This window comes from Nyctibius grandis, chromosome 10 (genome assembly GCF_013368605.1).
Source record: "Nyctibius grandis isolate bNycGra1 chromosome 10, bNycGra1.pri, whole genome shotgun sequence".
Classification (NCBI taxonomy): Eukaryota; Metazoa; Chordata; class Aves; order Nyctibiiformes; family Nyctibiidae; genus Nyctibius; species Nyctibius grandis.
In genome coordinates this window covers 1030326-1043318 of record NC_090667.1, presented here as the reverse complement: position 1 = coordinate 1043318, position 12993 = coordinate 1030326, and the positions used below count along the sequence as shown (strand labels likewise).

General features: G+C 41.8%; 1 protein-coding gene across 1 annotated transcript in view; it reads right to left on the bottom strand.

Moving 5' to 3' along the window:
- NR3C1 (nuclear receptor subfamily 3 group C member 1) overlaps positions 1-12993 on the bottom strand; it is a 58570-nt gene that overhangs the window by 20528 nt on the left and 25049 nt on the right. Inside the window, exons 3-4 of the mRNA XM_068409743.1 lie at positions 2773-2936; positions 376-492 (exon numbers count right to left, since the gene is read on the bottom strand). Coding sequence (XP_068265844.1) covers positions 376-492; positions 2773-2936 — 281 coding nt within the window. The remainder of the gene's footprint in view (positions 1-375; positions 493-2772; positions 2937-12993) is intronic.

Here is a 12993-nt window from a genome sequence, read left to right as displayed (position 1 = left end):
CTGCACAGGGACAGGCAGGTGTCACACTTCCCCACAGCAGTTCTCCTAGAGTTCTGCTGTCTCAGATTCAGTGAAAAAGCAACACGATATAACGTGCTGACAGGAATAAAAAATAGCCCTGTTTTGTGTGTATGACTCACTTCTGCGGAACACACTGAGAGACAGAGCAACTGAGCACGGGTAGGGAAGTACGGGAGAAACTTTAGCATAAAAAAAAATCTTGCTTTTCATTAAAATGCTCATACACACCACAAAATGCTGTACTTACTTTTAACATATTAAAATGCTGCTCAAATAATTGCTTTAGCTTCATAAGCAGCACGACCTTATTGTCCAGGACTCAAAAATAAAACAGGGATTTGAACACTAAGTTACCTTCGAGGTTCATGCCAGCCTGCAGACATTTCCGGTAGCGGCACGCCGGGCAGTTTTTCCTCCGGATCTTGTCAATAATGCAGTCGTTTCTCCCAGCACACAGGTAGTTGTGCTGCCCTGCATTCACAGAGACAAACGGAATAACCATGAGCTCCACGATCAGAGCAGCAGATGAAGGCGTTCATTCTTTCAGTAACGTTAAGGATCCGGGGACTACATAATACCTCTCCTTACTGTACTTTTATTGCAAAAATACGATCAGTATTCATATGATTTCACATATCTATACACCAACCAGATTTCTCATATTTAGACACCAAAGCCAATAAATTTAGGAAGAAATCCTATTTTCTATTTGTTAGCATCAGGCAAATTCTATTTTTCTCTTACGTTTCTCAAAGCTATCTTCTACAGCATGCTTCCAGTTTCCCTAAATAGTTTCACAAGAGATGTAAGTAACGTTCATAAACACATTCTGAAAGCGTTCATGTAAACACTCCTACTGATGCACAGACATGGCTTTCATCATTCTGAAAGTCATGAAACCCCCTCCTTGTTTAACTTCAGAGTCTGAGCTGGACAAACCAAGTTCCCCGGCATTTTTATGGACTCACAGATTCAGAGCAAAACTGACCCCAGAAATACGGCACCTGGACTACGTAAATTAAAATTTCTTAGCTGTTAAGAGCAGGGCAACAGAAGAATAGTATCGATTCTTAATTACTTGAATTACATGAATAAATGTCTCACACAGACTCAGACTGGCTGGGGTTGGAAGGCACCTCTGGAGATCATCTAGTCCAACCCCCTGCTGAAGTAGGGTCACCCAGAGCACGTGTCACGGGGTCGTGTCCAGGCAGGTTTTGAGTATCTCCAGAGAAGGAGACTCCACACCCTCCCTGGGCAGCCTGTGCCCGTGCTCTGGCACCCTCAGAGTAAAGAAGTTTTTTCTCTTATTTAGATAGACCATCTCCTGAAAACATCCACAATATCTAATCTGAAGGATTAAGGCTGGGATAATCTGTGGAACAATAAAAATGGAAGTGGAGGTAAGCCTTGAGCAACCTATTGCAATTTTTAAGCTACAAGCCTGCTTACATTTTTACCATTAATACAGTTGACATAAGATGCAGCAAGTTGCATCACTGATCAAAAGGAACCACTGCATTGATTTCTTCATGTATCAACACCTTTGTGATTTGTTTAAGCTTGAGGACGGGCAAAACCATCGCTATGACATATATTCAGCTGCCATGTAATACTTCTGAGGGATATCCAGTGACCTTATTTTAATCAAAGATACCGATGATTATTTGTTTCAAATAAAGAACCTGGACTAGCAGAAACTGTGATACGAACTCGACTTTTCTGATCCCCCTGAGAGGGTCTGCATGTCCATGAGCTCGCTGTTGCACCCAGTGAGCTGGGAACTGGGGAAAGTGCTGCTTCTAAGACTGAACGGTGGCTCGTCTTTGTCAAAACTGCCTTCCCCTTCTCCAGTGAAGCCCAACTTGCAAAAACGTTAGCAAAAAATCAGTCTGATTCACTTCAAAAGACCCAGGAAAAGACCTCTCATGGAGAACGAGAGAGGGAAAACCCGTAAGGCTGTAACTCAGAACATCATTTCAGAGCAGAGGGATCGCTGTCCTTTCAGAGACCCTGAGGAGATGCTCCAGCTTTTCTGCATCTCTCTGATACTGAAGCGAAGAGTCAGACACTGAGGCACAGCCCAGCTCATCACATAACAACTACTTATGCAGCCCAACAATCACAATCACTTGTTCTGCCATACACAGCACCGATTCACATTTACTTCTCCATCATCTCTATTTTCCAGAGTGATTTTCTCCCTGTGATTAGAGAGCAATCTCGATGATCCAAAACCACACGCATGTTCCTGTTACCTAGCTACCCCTGCAAGTACCCCATGCGGGCATGTATGTAACACAACCAACACTGCTTATAGGAAAAACTGTAGAACTATTATAACCTCACATACAAGAGATTTACCAAGTTTCATGTACAGTTTTATACACAAAACATTAAACTTAAAAGCCACAAACTTTACAAATCTAATGCACACAGACAAATATTTGTATATAAACAAATGAACAAAAACAGCAGTGAAAGAAAAGGAAAGAAACAAAAAGCCAAGACAACAATACATCCTTTTACACTGCGAGTGAATGGGAGCATTTTATAAATGTCAATGGAATCGATGCTTCAGATAATCACACCATTATCAATGTTATTTACTATGAGAAGAACAGTGATAAAATGGATGGGGTTTTCCAGTAGGATTCTAGCAAAACCATGGATTCCAGCAAGATCAAACAGACTGGTTTTGAACGTGGACTTTATATTTTTAAACAGCAAATTCATCAGAACATGTCCTACCTTCCACAGCTCTTTTGAAGAACACTTTGCAGCTGCCACATGTAAGAACACCATAATGGCAGCCAGACGCCTCGTCAGAGCAAACAAGACAAAGCTTGGGAGGTGGTCCCGTAGTAGCTGAGGTTGTGGATGGAGAAGAGCTTACATCTGATCTCATTCCAGGGCTAAAAAAGAAAAAAAAGAGCATAAAAATACTTTTAATTAAGATCTGTGGGATACTGGCAAACATAATATTCATAAATGCAAGAAACAAATTGCCTTTATCCTCAAATATTACAGTTCTGCACACAGAGTTCAGTGGACTGAAAGAGTTAACCATGAATTCTGTAAAACAGAAGTAAAGCTGTATGGATTTTTCACTGCCTATTTGACTAGGTCAAGATTACTTCCCTGACACATCTCTGAAGCCAAGTTTCATGCACAATTATCCTGGCCTTTAAAATTGACTCTTAAACCACACTCTGATCCCATATTGTTTTCATTACTGTCACATTCCCCGCAGCCTGCACCGAGTCCTGCAAGAGCTTCCTTTCCAGTACCATCGCAGTGCTTTCTACTGGGATACTATTATGCAAGAAGCTGTGCAAATTAAGCTATATATTTATATGTATTTACAGTAATAAATTATAATTTCACCCCAGCATTTTAGGAAAAGAATATCTATTCCTAATTTCAGGATCTGGTTTTCCTGTGCAAACATACAGGCCATCTACAGACGAAGGGTTAGTTCTTTAACAAGAAAAGTCATTGTTAGAACAATAAACAATCTATTGTAATCACCTTCGAGCTGCTTCTAATCATAGGGGCTGAACCACCAGTGGCTGTGCCCAAGTTCAGAGGCTAATCTCATTCAGCACGTGTAAACACCACGGGCAAGCCCTGCGCGTTACCTGCTGGAGGCATCTTGACACCTCCTGGATAAGGCACGTTTCGTTGAGTTTATTTTCACAAAGTTTTAAACTTTAAAAACGCAAGTTTTATACTGTATGCTTGACTTAAGAGTTATTTTCACAGAAATTTTGTCCAACAGGGTTCCAGCCACTTTCCAGATGAAGCTAGAAAATAACACTTTTTTTAAGACTTTACTCAGAAACTCTCCAGAACATCCATGCTCCCTAACGTGGGCTTGACATTCGCATGTGGGCTGGCTTTGCACGGAAAACTCCTTTCCCTCTCCTCAAGAAAGTCTGACCAGATTTGATCACCCATTTAGAAAAAAAATATAGTCCTCAAACATTCACAAAAGCCTTTAAAATTCCATCCCAGGTTAAAACACCCCAGCCCTGGGAGCCTTTCCTTTTGAACAGGTCACCTCCACATGCCCCAGCCCCAGAGGGCAACTGAGAAATGGCCCAAGGACTTTTTTTTTTAACCCCTCAGATAACTGATCCACACAGAAAAAGGAATTACATTGTTTCTCTACATTGCAGTGTCATACACAAAAAACAAAAGGAGTATCAACACTTACCTCAAAACCAAACACGAAATCCTATAAAAGCAGTAATCACTGACAATTCAAAGCCTACCATAACCTGCCTTATTTTCTCTAAAGTTTTAGGCCCAGTAGCTCCTTTTCTTATATTAAAAATCTCAGTTTAAACACTGAAATACAGGCTGGGAGCCTACGATTTAAAATAAGGAATATATAACTTGAGAACTTCACAACATTAAAATTACTAAACCCAGAAAAAGATGGAAACATCTTTCCATGCATAGTTTTGAAGACAGTTAATTTAGATACAAAGATTAAACTCTCTATATCGTATGGATTTCTGACAAAAGCATTTTTAAGGAAACATTCATCAACTGTCACAGAAACTATAGAATCATTTTGGTTGGAAAGGAGCTTTAAGATCATCAAGTCCAACCGTTAACCCAGCACTGCCAAGGCCACCACTAACCCATGTCCCTCAGCACCACATCTACTCATCCCCTGGGATGGTGACTCCACCACTGCCCTGGGCAGCCAGGGAAGGAACATATTCCACCGAAACTTTTCAATCACCTTTAATTTTTAAACAGGGCTCATTTTCTGTACCAGAACCATAGAAAATGTAATATGAGAAAGAAAACAGATGATGTGACTTACAAAACTAAAAATAAATCATTACATTGATTAATAAAGCAGTAGCCAGCAATCTAATCTGGGTTTCTGGTGTATCTTTTCAAGCCTGGCTGTATCAGATAATGCCAATATTTACTAACTGTGTGGAGAGCTGCCAGACACTGACAGTCCCCTGGTTGTGTGAAACACCATTTTGCTTGCCTGAAACGTGGAGCACAGGAGGGATTACACTGCATAAGGACTCCTGCAAGAGCTAAACAAACCGACTTGAGGTTTAATATACGTCTTTCACCTATAAAGTTATATGCAGTCAATGACAAACAACCACTTCCTAAGGAAGAGGTAAGGGAGGGAAATTACACTCTGAGATAATATAATAATAATAGTTACCTTTCAGTTCTTTGCAGAAATGTTTTTAAACTCAACAAAAACCTAATAAACTATGATCCTTATCTAAATAAAAGTCAAGAAAAGAAGCATGGACAAGTGACCAAAAAATCTCTGAATTTTAAGGGTCTTGGATCTGTAAAAACTTTCATTATAATTTATTTTGGGAGGCAAGGTGTTATTTGTTTAAGGGTGCTGAGCTCCATTCCCATGTACTTTCAGAAACTATTTATATACAATCTAATTTTGTTTGTTTGCATAGATACGTTTATGATTTCCAGTCAAGAAAACATATGAGTGAAAAATTGAAAGACTTAAAGAAGATGCAGCTACAGTAACAAGCTCTGTAGAAATCAAGTTGTTTAACCAAAGCCATTCCTGCGTTAATCATTCACCAGAGATTTTCGAACGGGGCTCAAGGTTCAAGCTCTATACAGTCGGGTGTGGTAACGTTTACGGCGGTGCGGAGCTCTCCCTTCTCGGGGTCCCCTCCACCGCGGGTCACGTTGTCCTCCCGTGGAGGCCAGGGGAGGCCTTCCCCCAGCTTAGTTGTTCACTACTGAAGAAAACATTTGCTTTTTCCTTTTTCTTCTGCCTTTACTGTGAAGAACATAAAACCTCCCCAATACAACACAGAACGTGCATACTCCCATACGCTGAACCTGCTAACGCTATAATATTATTTAAAAAATATACTACCTTCCTGTTACTTTACATTATTAAATGGAAAAAACCTCTCGTCAGGTACCGAAGAGATGAATACTTTCATCGACTAAAATCACTGGTCATTTACAGTCTACACCTCGCATGAAAGCTCAGGATGACCAGCCTTGACCACAGGCCGAAACCGTGCCCAGCTCTGGCACAGTTCTGCTGAAGGGTAAAGCCTTTTAAAAAATGCTAATTAAATTAGCACTAATAGCAAGTTACACACGTGCAATGAGAAGAGAACTTGGTTAACAGTTTGAAAACTAATTGTGTTTAAGGAAAACGGCTGCAACCTGCAGAACAGAAGCAGCATCTCAGGAACTCCGTGGGGCTGCCAGGCAGAGAAGCAGCTGTCTGCTCAGCAATTTTCACCTTTTAGAAAAAAACCCTACCCTGACAAAAAGTTCAGGGGAAATGCATAATACAAGGGGTTTTTTTCAGAGATATGGACAACTAAGGTGTTCCCTGGTGCTATTATAAACTACAAAACCAGAACGCTTGCAACTGGCTCCTACAAATGTGTAGGAAATGCTGTTCAAGTCCAACTGCCAACCCCACGGAAAGCAACGGATCCAGTATGTCTAGGGTGGAAAGAACCAGCTCCGAATTTGACTATCTTTATTTTGACTAGTCTTTTGATAAGACTACGCATTCTGCTCCTACTTCTAATCTAATGCCTCACGCACAAGTTGCGTTCACTCGTGACATACCCAAGCTACAAAAGACCGCACGCCATCAGTCCTGGCTCGCCAGCAGAAGTCACCTCAGTATTGAACTAACACATTCTTACAAGCGAGTTAGTTACTTATCTGCTTAAGTAATACCCCCAAGCTAACAGTAAAGAAACGATTTTCAATGTCATTGCCATCTGGGCCTCACTCTTATCTTCCAGCAATGAGAACAATGTAAACACTCGCCTGCATACACGTACTGATTACATTTTTTGAGTTGCCTGCTTATTTCTTTATTAACTAGAGAAACTACTAATTCTTTTTCATACCCTCTTAGGCAGGAAAGTAGTTTTCAGTTCAAGCAGAAAAAAAATAGGATGAGGCTATTGACATTACTTTCATTACAATATTAAAATAAAAGTATATTTGCCAATTGAAAATAATTTCAAAAATGCATTTTGCTGAGAACCACAGGTTACAACGGTCTCTTCTCTCTCTCGTAACATACTCACTTATAGTTAAAGAGACTGATCTACTACGGATTACAGTATTTAACCAAAGCATCCAGTATTACTGTTTTACCGCCAAGATGATTAACACCATTTTTCCTTTATCACGCCCCAGATAAATGCCATATCATGACTTGATAAACCAGGAAACCAGATTTGGAACTAACGGTCTAGTTTTGTGCACACGCCTGTAACACGGCCAAGATAACGCCAACGTGAGGAATGTGTCGCCCACAAAGGCCACGGCCAAACCTGCTGCACTGCTGGATACAGAAACTCGCTGCAGAGAAACAAGTTATTTCACAAGCAGATTGTCAGGTACCATCGTGCCTCCTCCTGATGTCTCTACATCAGGATATATTTTATCGCTAACTTACAACGGAGTACTGGGATTCTAATCCACAGAAAAATTCAAAATATGAGACATACCTAAAGCAGCGAAGTCTCATAATTAAACTATGTCTACAGAACAACACACATTTTACCATTCCCTTTAAGACAACTAAAGCAGACTGCACCGTTCATTGTTTTGCATAAAGTTGCCTCAAATACCATGAACATTTTTGCTTATATTTCCAACAACTCAGGTACATCACAACAAGGACCTTGACCAAAGTACCCAGACTTGAGGTGTTGGAGCGAGTGCAGAGGAGGGCGACCAAGCTGGTGAAGGGTCTGGAGGGTCTGACCTACGAGGAACGGCTGAGGGAGCTGGGGGTGTTTAGCCTGGAGAAGAGGAGGCTCAGAGGTGACCTTAGTGCAGTCTACAACTACCTGAAGGGAGGTTGTAGCGCAGTGGGAGTCGGCCTCTTCTCCCAGGCAACCAGCGATAGGACAAGAGGACACAGCCTCAAGCTTGGCCAGGGGAGGGTCAGGTTGGACATTAGGAAGCATTTCTTCTCAGCAAGGGTCATTAGCCATTGGAAGGGGCTGCCCAGGGAGGTGGTGGAGTCACCATCTCTGGAGGGGTTTAAGAAAAGCCTGGACATGGCACTTAGTGCCATGGTCTAGTTGACGTGGTGGTGTCAGGGCAATGGTTGGACTCGATGATCCCAGAGGGCTCTTCCAGCCTGACTGATTCTGTGATTCTGTGACTGAGTTCAGAACAAAAAAAGTGACTTCAGTTCACACCAAGAAAAGACTTTACATATATCTGTTATGAAAGATTTTGTGTATAAAAATACACATAGTATTTGCAAAGTAAATGAGAATGAATATCCTTCCTGTAAGTACTGTTGTACAGAACTAGTCAAACCTTGACACTGGTGAGGTTTTGATCAGCCCAGAGGTCTTACGAAGAACCTCAACTGCAAACCTAAGCTCTGTTCTCCAACAGTATATAAAGAAATAGGATTTCCTTAGAAAACCCAGCACATGCAAGCTTTGGATGCCTTCTCCTCATCCGTCCCAAGCCCATGCCTCAATGCCCAAGCTCTCTCCTGGAAGCTCGCTGGAGCACCGGCACCGGCACCACCGCAGGCTGTGGCTGCTGGAGAAGGGACACTCGCACACTGTGACACGGGACCACGCACACCCCCATGCCATCTGACCTGTACCATCGTTACATGGGTCTGGCAGAGCTTCAACGACAAACAGGCGTGGCGAAGAATGGGCTTCACTGGGAGCTCGTGTCTCTCTAACGTCAGGCAGAGGCAGCAGGGACTATCATTCAAAGTGCTGTCATTTCATTTCTCATAAATTATACTCTATTAAATAAAAATAAACCCTGCGAGCACAGGCAAATACCAGCAGCATGTCAACAGAAATACAATTTGTGGAGATCCCCGATATAGCGCAAGGGAAGCGAACCCACCACGTCCAGCAGCGCAGGGTCCCTGTGGACACGGGGCCCTTCCATCCCCCCCTCGAGGCCCGCACGGCGCTTATTCCGGCCGCGAGTGACCCGCCGCTGTCCTTAATTAACACACGGGCACCGGGCGGGCTCGCGGGGCCCCGCTGGCACCAAAGACACCCCTTCCCCCCGCCCGAAATGGCGCCCGCTCCCATCTTAGAGCTCGCGCAGGAGGGAGAAAGAAACACCGACGCGAGGGAGCGACGCGGCTTTTTTTTCCCCCCTTTTGGATACTTTTGGATCCCCTCCAGAACGTAAAGGTTTCAAGGGCACCGGCAAAGCGTTCTTGGAATGGATAAATGGTAATTGATGTTGCAGCTGCAACCTTAGCTCGAGCTCTTGGGATTTCAAATGTACTACAGCCCTCAAGTATTTATGACCAGAATATGATAATTAAATTATATGTTCTAAACCTTTAAATTTATTACAGCGCTCCAGTAAAGCAGCCAAAAAGTCTTACCTTCAAGCGTAGGACTTAATTTCTATATGAATCAATTTATGCATATTTTTCCAAAGATTTTTTTTTTTAAAAAATTTCATTGTGCATCTCCACTGCCTTAAACAAAGAGGCAGCAAAAAAAATAAAAAAAATAAAACAGAAGCCAATACCTTTATACTTAAATAAAACCTTTACATAAAAATACAGAATCAAATCATCCTGGGCCACCCTTATTCTTTATGCGTTGCTGGGCTGGGTAACAAAACATGCACTTGATCTACATACACTTTTACAGACAGGTTGTGGGTCATCTAAAAACTTGACTTTCACGAACTCAATCTTGCAAACACATCCAGCTCTAGAAGCATACACACACACGCACTCTGTTTTGATCCCCTGTGAGGAAATTCCATGTTGCAGCCACTTGTTTCCAGAGAACTGAGGAGCGGCTAAAGAAGCAAGCAGAGGAAGAACTCAAGCTTTGTCACAACCATCACGCAAGGAGGGAATCAGCTTTCATAACAACTTCTGAGAGCACAAAAACCAAACAAAAACCAATAAAAACATCATATCTTGGGTACTTTGCTGGAAGACAAAAATCCTTCTGATGATTTTGAGACCTTAGTCACAGAGTAGGATGATTGCAAGATGTTCTTCTCAGTGCTAAAGGCCAGAAACGAGGTTCAGCGCCAACTTAGTATTAAGAATTGTGTAAGATGCTGCTCCCAATGCGTGTGAATTATGTTCCCTGTGTAGTCATGAGCAGTCTCTTCACTTGAAAGGGTAAAGATTCTTTTTTATATTAGAGAGAGAACAGTAATTCTTGCAGGCAAGATAAGGAGCAAATTGAAAATTCTTGGTGACTAAAAATCAGAAAGTTGTTGACGGACAAAACACCGTGATGGCACACTGCTGAGTTCCCCAAGGGAAAGGCTAAGACCTCCCACTCTGAACGCAACCAAAAGGTTTTCTTTCACTTTCTCTGTTTATGTTTTGGTGCATTTTATCCTTCATACCCTGCATGTTTATATGACAGAGCTTAAAACCAAGCGAACCTGTCTCACAGGTATTCTCCGAAGTCTTACAAACACTTTCGATGCCCTTAATAACACCATTTTGTTCCAACCGGCCTCTGACACACTGGATGCACAGAATATACACAAACCTACTCTTCCCCACACATGAACAGGAAGAAAAGCATGTAGTAAGTTTATTTATTGACATAAAACCAGCCATCTAAACTTGGGTAATATTTTCAGAAGGACAAGCAACAAGTATTACCACCTGCAAGATGTGGATAGCTACTGTATGTAATTTTCATGGCACTTTTAAGTCAACTTTATTGAATTACCTCGTGGAGTGCTATAATTACTTTTGTCAACACTGTTAAGCAATTACAGATACGATTTCTGCTGTAACATGCATACGCAGCAGGTTATTATCTGCTTTTATTTCCACTTGGCATCCATGTCACACACTCAAGACTATCAAGATGTTTCATCACATCCCTCTTGTTGCATACTCACTGACTTTACAATCACTTCTTGTTTTTTTTTTTCCCCCATGATACTTTTAGGTCTTTCCTCTTTCTCTCTCCTGGATTTCTCATATTATTTTACCCACTTTCCTCTGCCCTCTTCCTCTACCCCTCCCCGTCAGATGAAGGAAGCTCTATCCCTTCCTTGCTGAACCTCACATGGTTTCCTGGCCACATTGTTCATCTCTGCCTCTTTGTGTATTTTCTCTTCCTGAGCAGCACTGGGAACCCCTCCCAATTGAAACTCCATCTGTAAACTTCATTAACAGGCTGTTTACCTCTCGCACATAACTATCACGACGGTGACTAGTCCGATAATCCTGGAGTCTGTACACACCTATCTCCTCACCACCCCTTTTCTCCGAGAGCATCTTGTGTGTCTTAAGGACACGCATTGTTCAGTTCTTATTTCAAGTTTGAAACAGTGGGCAGTCCAACATTCTTTCAGAAAAGTAATAAAAACATTCTACTCACCACCTAAGGAACACAGGTGTTTAATTCAACTTTTAAAGACTATGTATTAGCCACTAGGTCCTTACTTCCTTACAAAAGTGTAATTGTAAATGGTGCTGATTAAACAGTATTTCATCAGCGTCTCTTCTTTTTGATGATATCAAACAATGTAAAAATACAAAAACACTGCTTTTTGAGCTGCAGCAGGAAGGGTTTCAAAGCACAGAAGGTGCTGTAAGAACCTGAAAAGAGCACACGAGAGATGAAAATCTGGCAAAGCCAGACACAAGGTAGGGAGAAAACAATGAAGGTTTATCTGCCAATTCCTTCAAACACTTCTGCTACCTGTCAGATGAACAGTCAATCAATCAATCCTACCTTTTAAAAATATTTACATAAAGCAAAGGGGGGGAAAAAAAGATCCATGTCAATCAGACAGTATTGAGAAGACCCCACTGTGGTACAACTTTAATTCACGTAAGTCCTAGCTTCATCATCGATGTTTTCACTAGCGAGTACTACAGAAACAAACCAAACCAGCATCCGAACTCCCATGGTGCAGACCCCGTAAGAAGTGCAGTCCTACAGACAGGGACAAGCTTTTTACTCCAAATCATTTCCTGTTACGGTTGTAGAGAGTGGAGCACACCTCCTACGACACAGTCAATGGACACCCAAACACGTCCTGCTCTGGCGGATGCTCTGGCAGCAGGCGCTACACTTCACACCGCACACACCGATGCCCTGTTCCCAGGTGTGCTGAAGAGAGGCAATGAGACCCTGGTGCAATGATCAAGGGAGCATTCCCTACAGCAAAGATCAAATTCCTTTCCTTATTAATAGCTGAATCCTAGCATGGAAAAGAAACCAAAAGGAAAAACTTGAAACTCAAGAAACTATGCCCATATCTGTAAATAACAATTCACAGATTGTGTAAAAATGAATTTTTTTTCATAATGGTAGAGCCCAAATCTCTCATTATTTTAAATGCTGCACCTCATGCTGCCCCTCAGCATCATTTGTCTGAGTCTGGCTTTGGTTTGCAAGTAAAGTCCACAACCGATACTTAAAAATACAGACAGAGTTTAATAGAGATGCTGACATTCAGAAAGTCTTAATTTTTCCAATAAAAAGCACATTATGGTGCTCTTCTTTTATCTAAAACACAACATTCTCATTTTAAATAAACATTTCTCGTATTGTACAGTTACTGCATCTTCAAGAGACATTGGTCAAATGGTTCAGCAAACTTCAACGCTGTATGAGATTCTCTCTCTCAAAAGCTTTTTTTACCCCGGTAAAGCTTTTCTCAGATTCATGGAGCTTCAGAGAAATTAATTCAATAACAAAACATCTTTCTGAAACAGGAAAAGTGGTTAATCTTTGCTTATTTTTAACAGAGGTTGAGACCGCAGCAGCACTAGGCTTCCAGACGTGTCGACAGAAGCAGGGTTCCCAAACGAGAGGGCAGCACCCAGCTCCCCAGAGCACTGCGCGCTCACTCCGGCCTCTCAAGAGCTCCTGAGAACACGCAATTACTGCAGGACTATTTTTAAGGTGAAATAAATAACTGTATGATCAAAGACTGGCAGTATTTCCA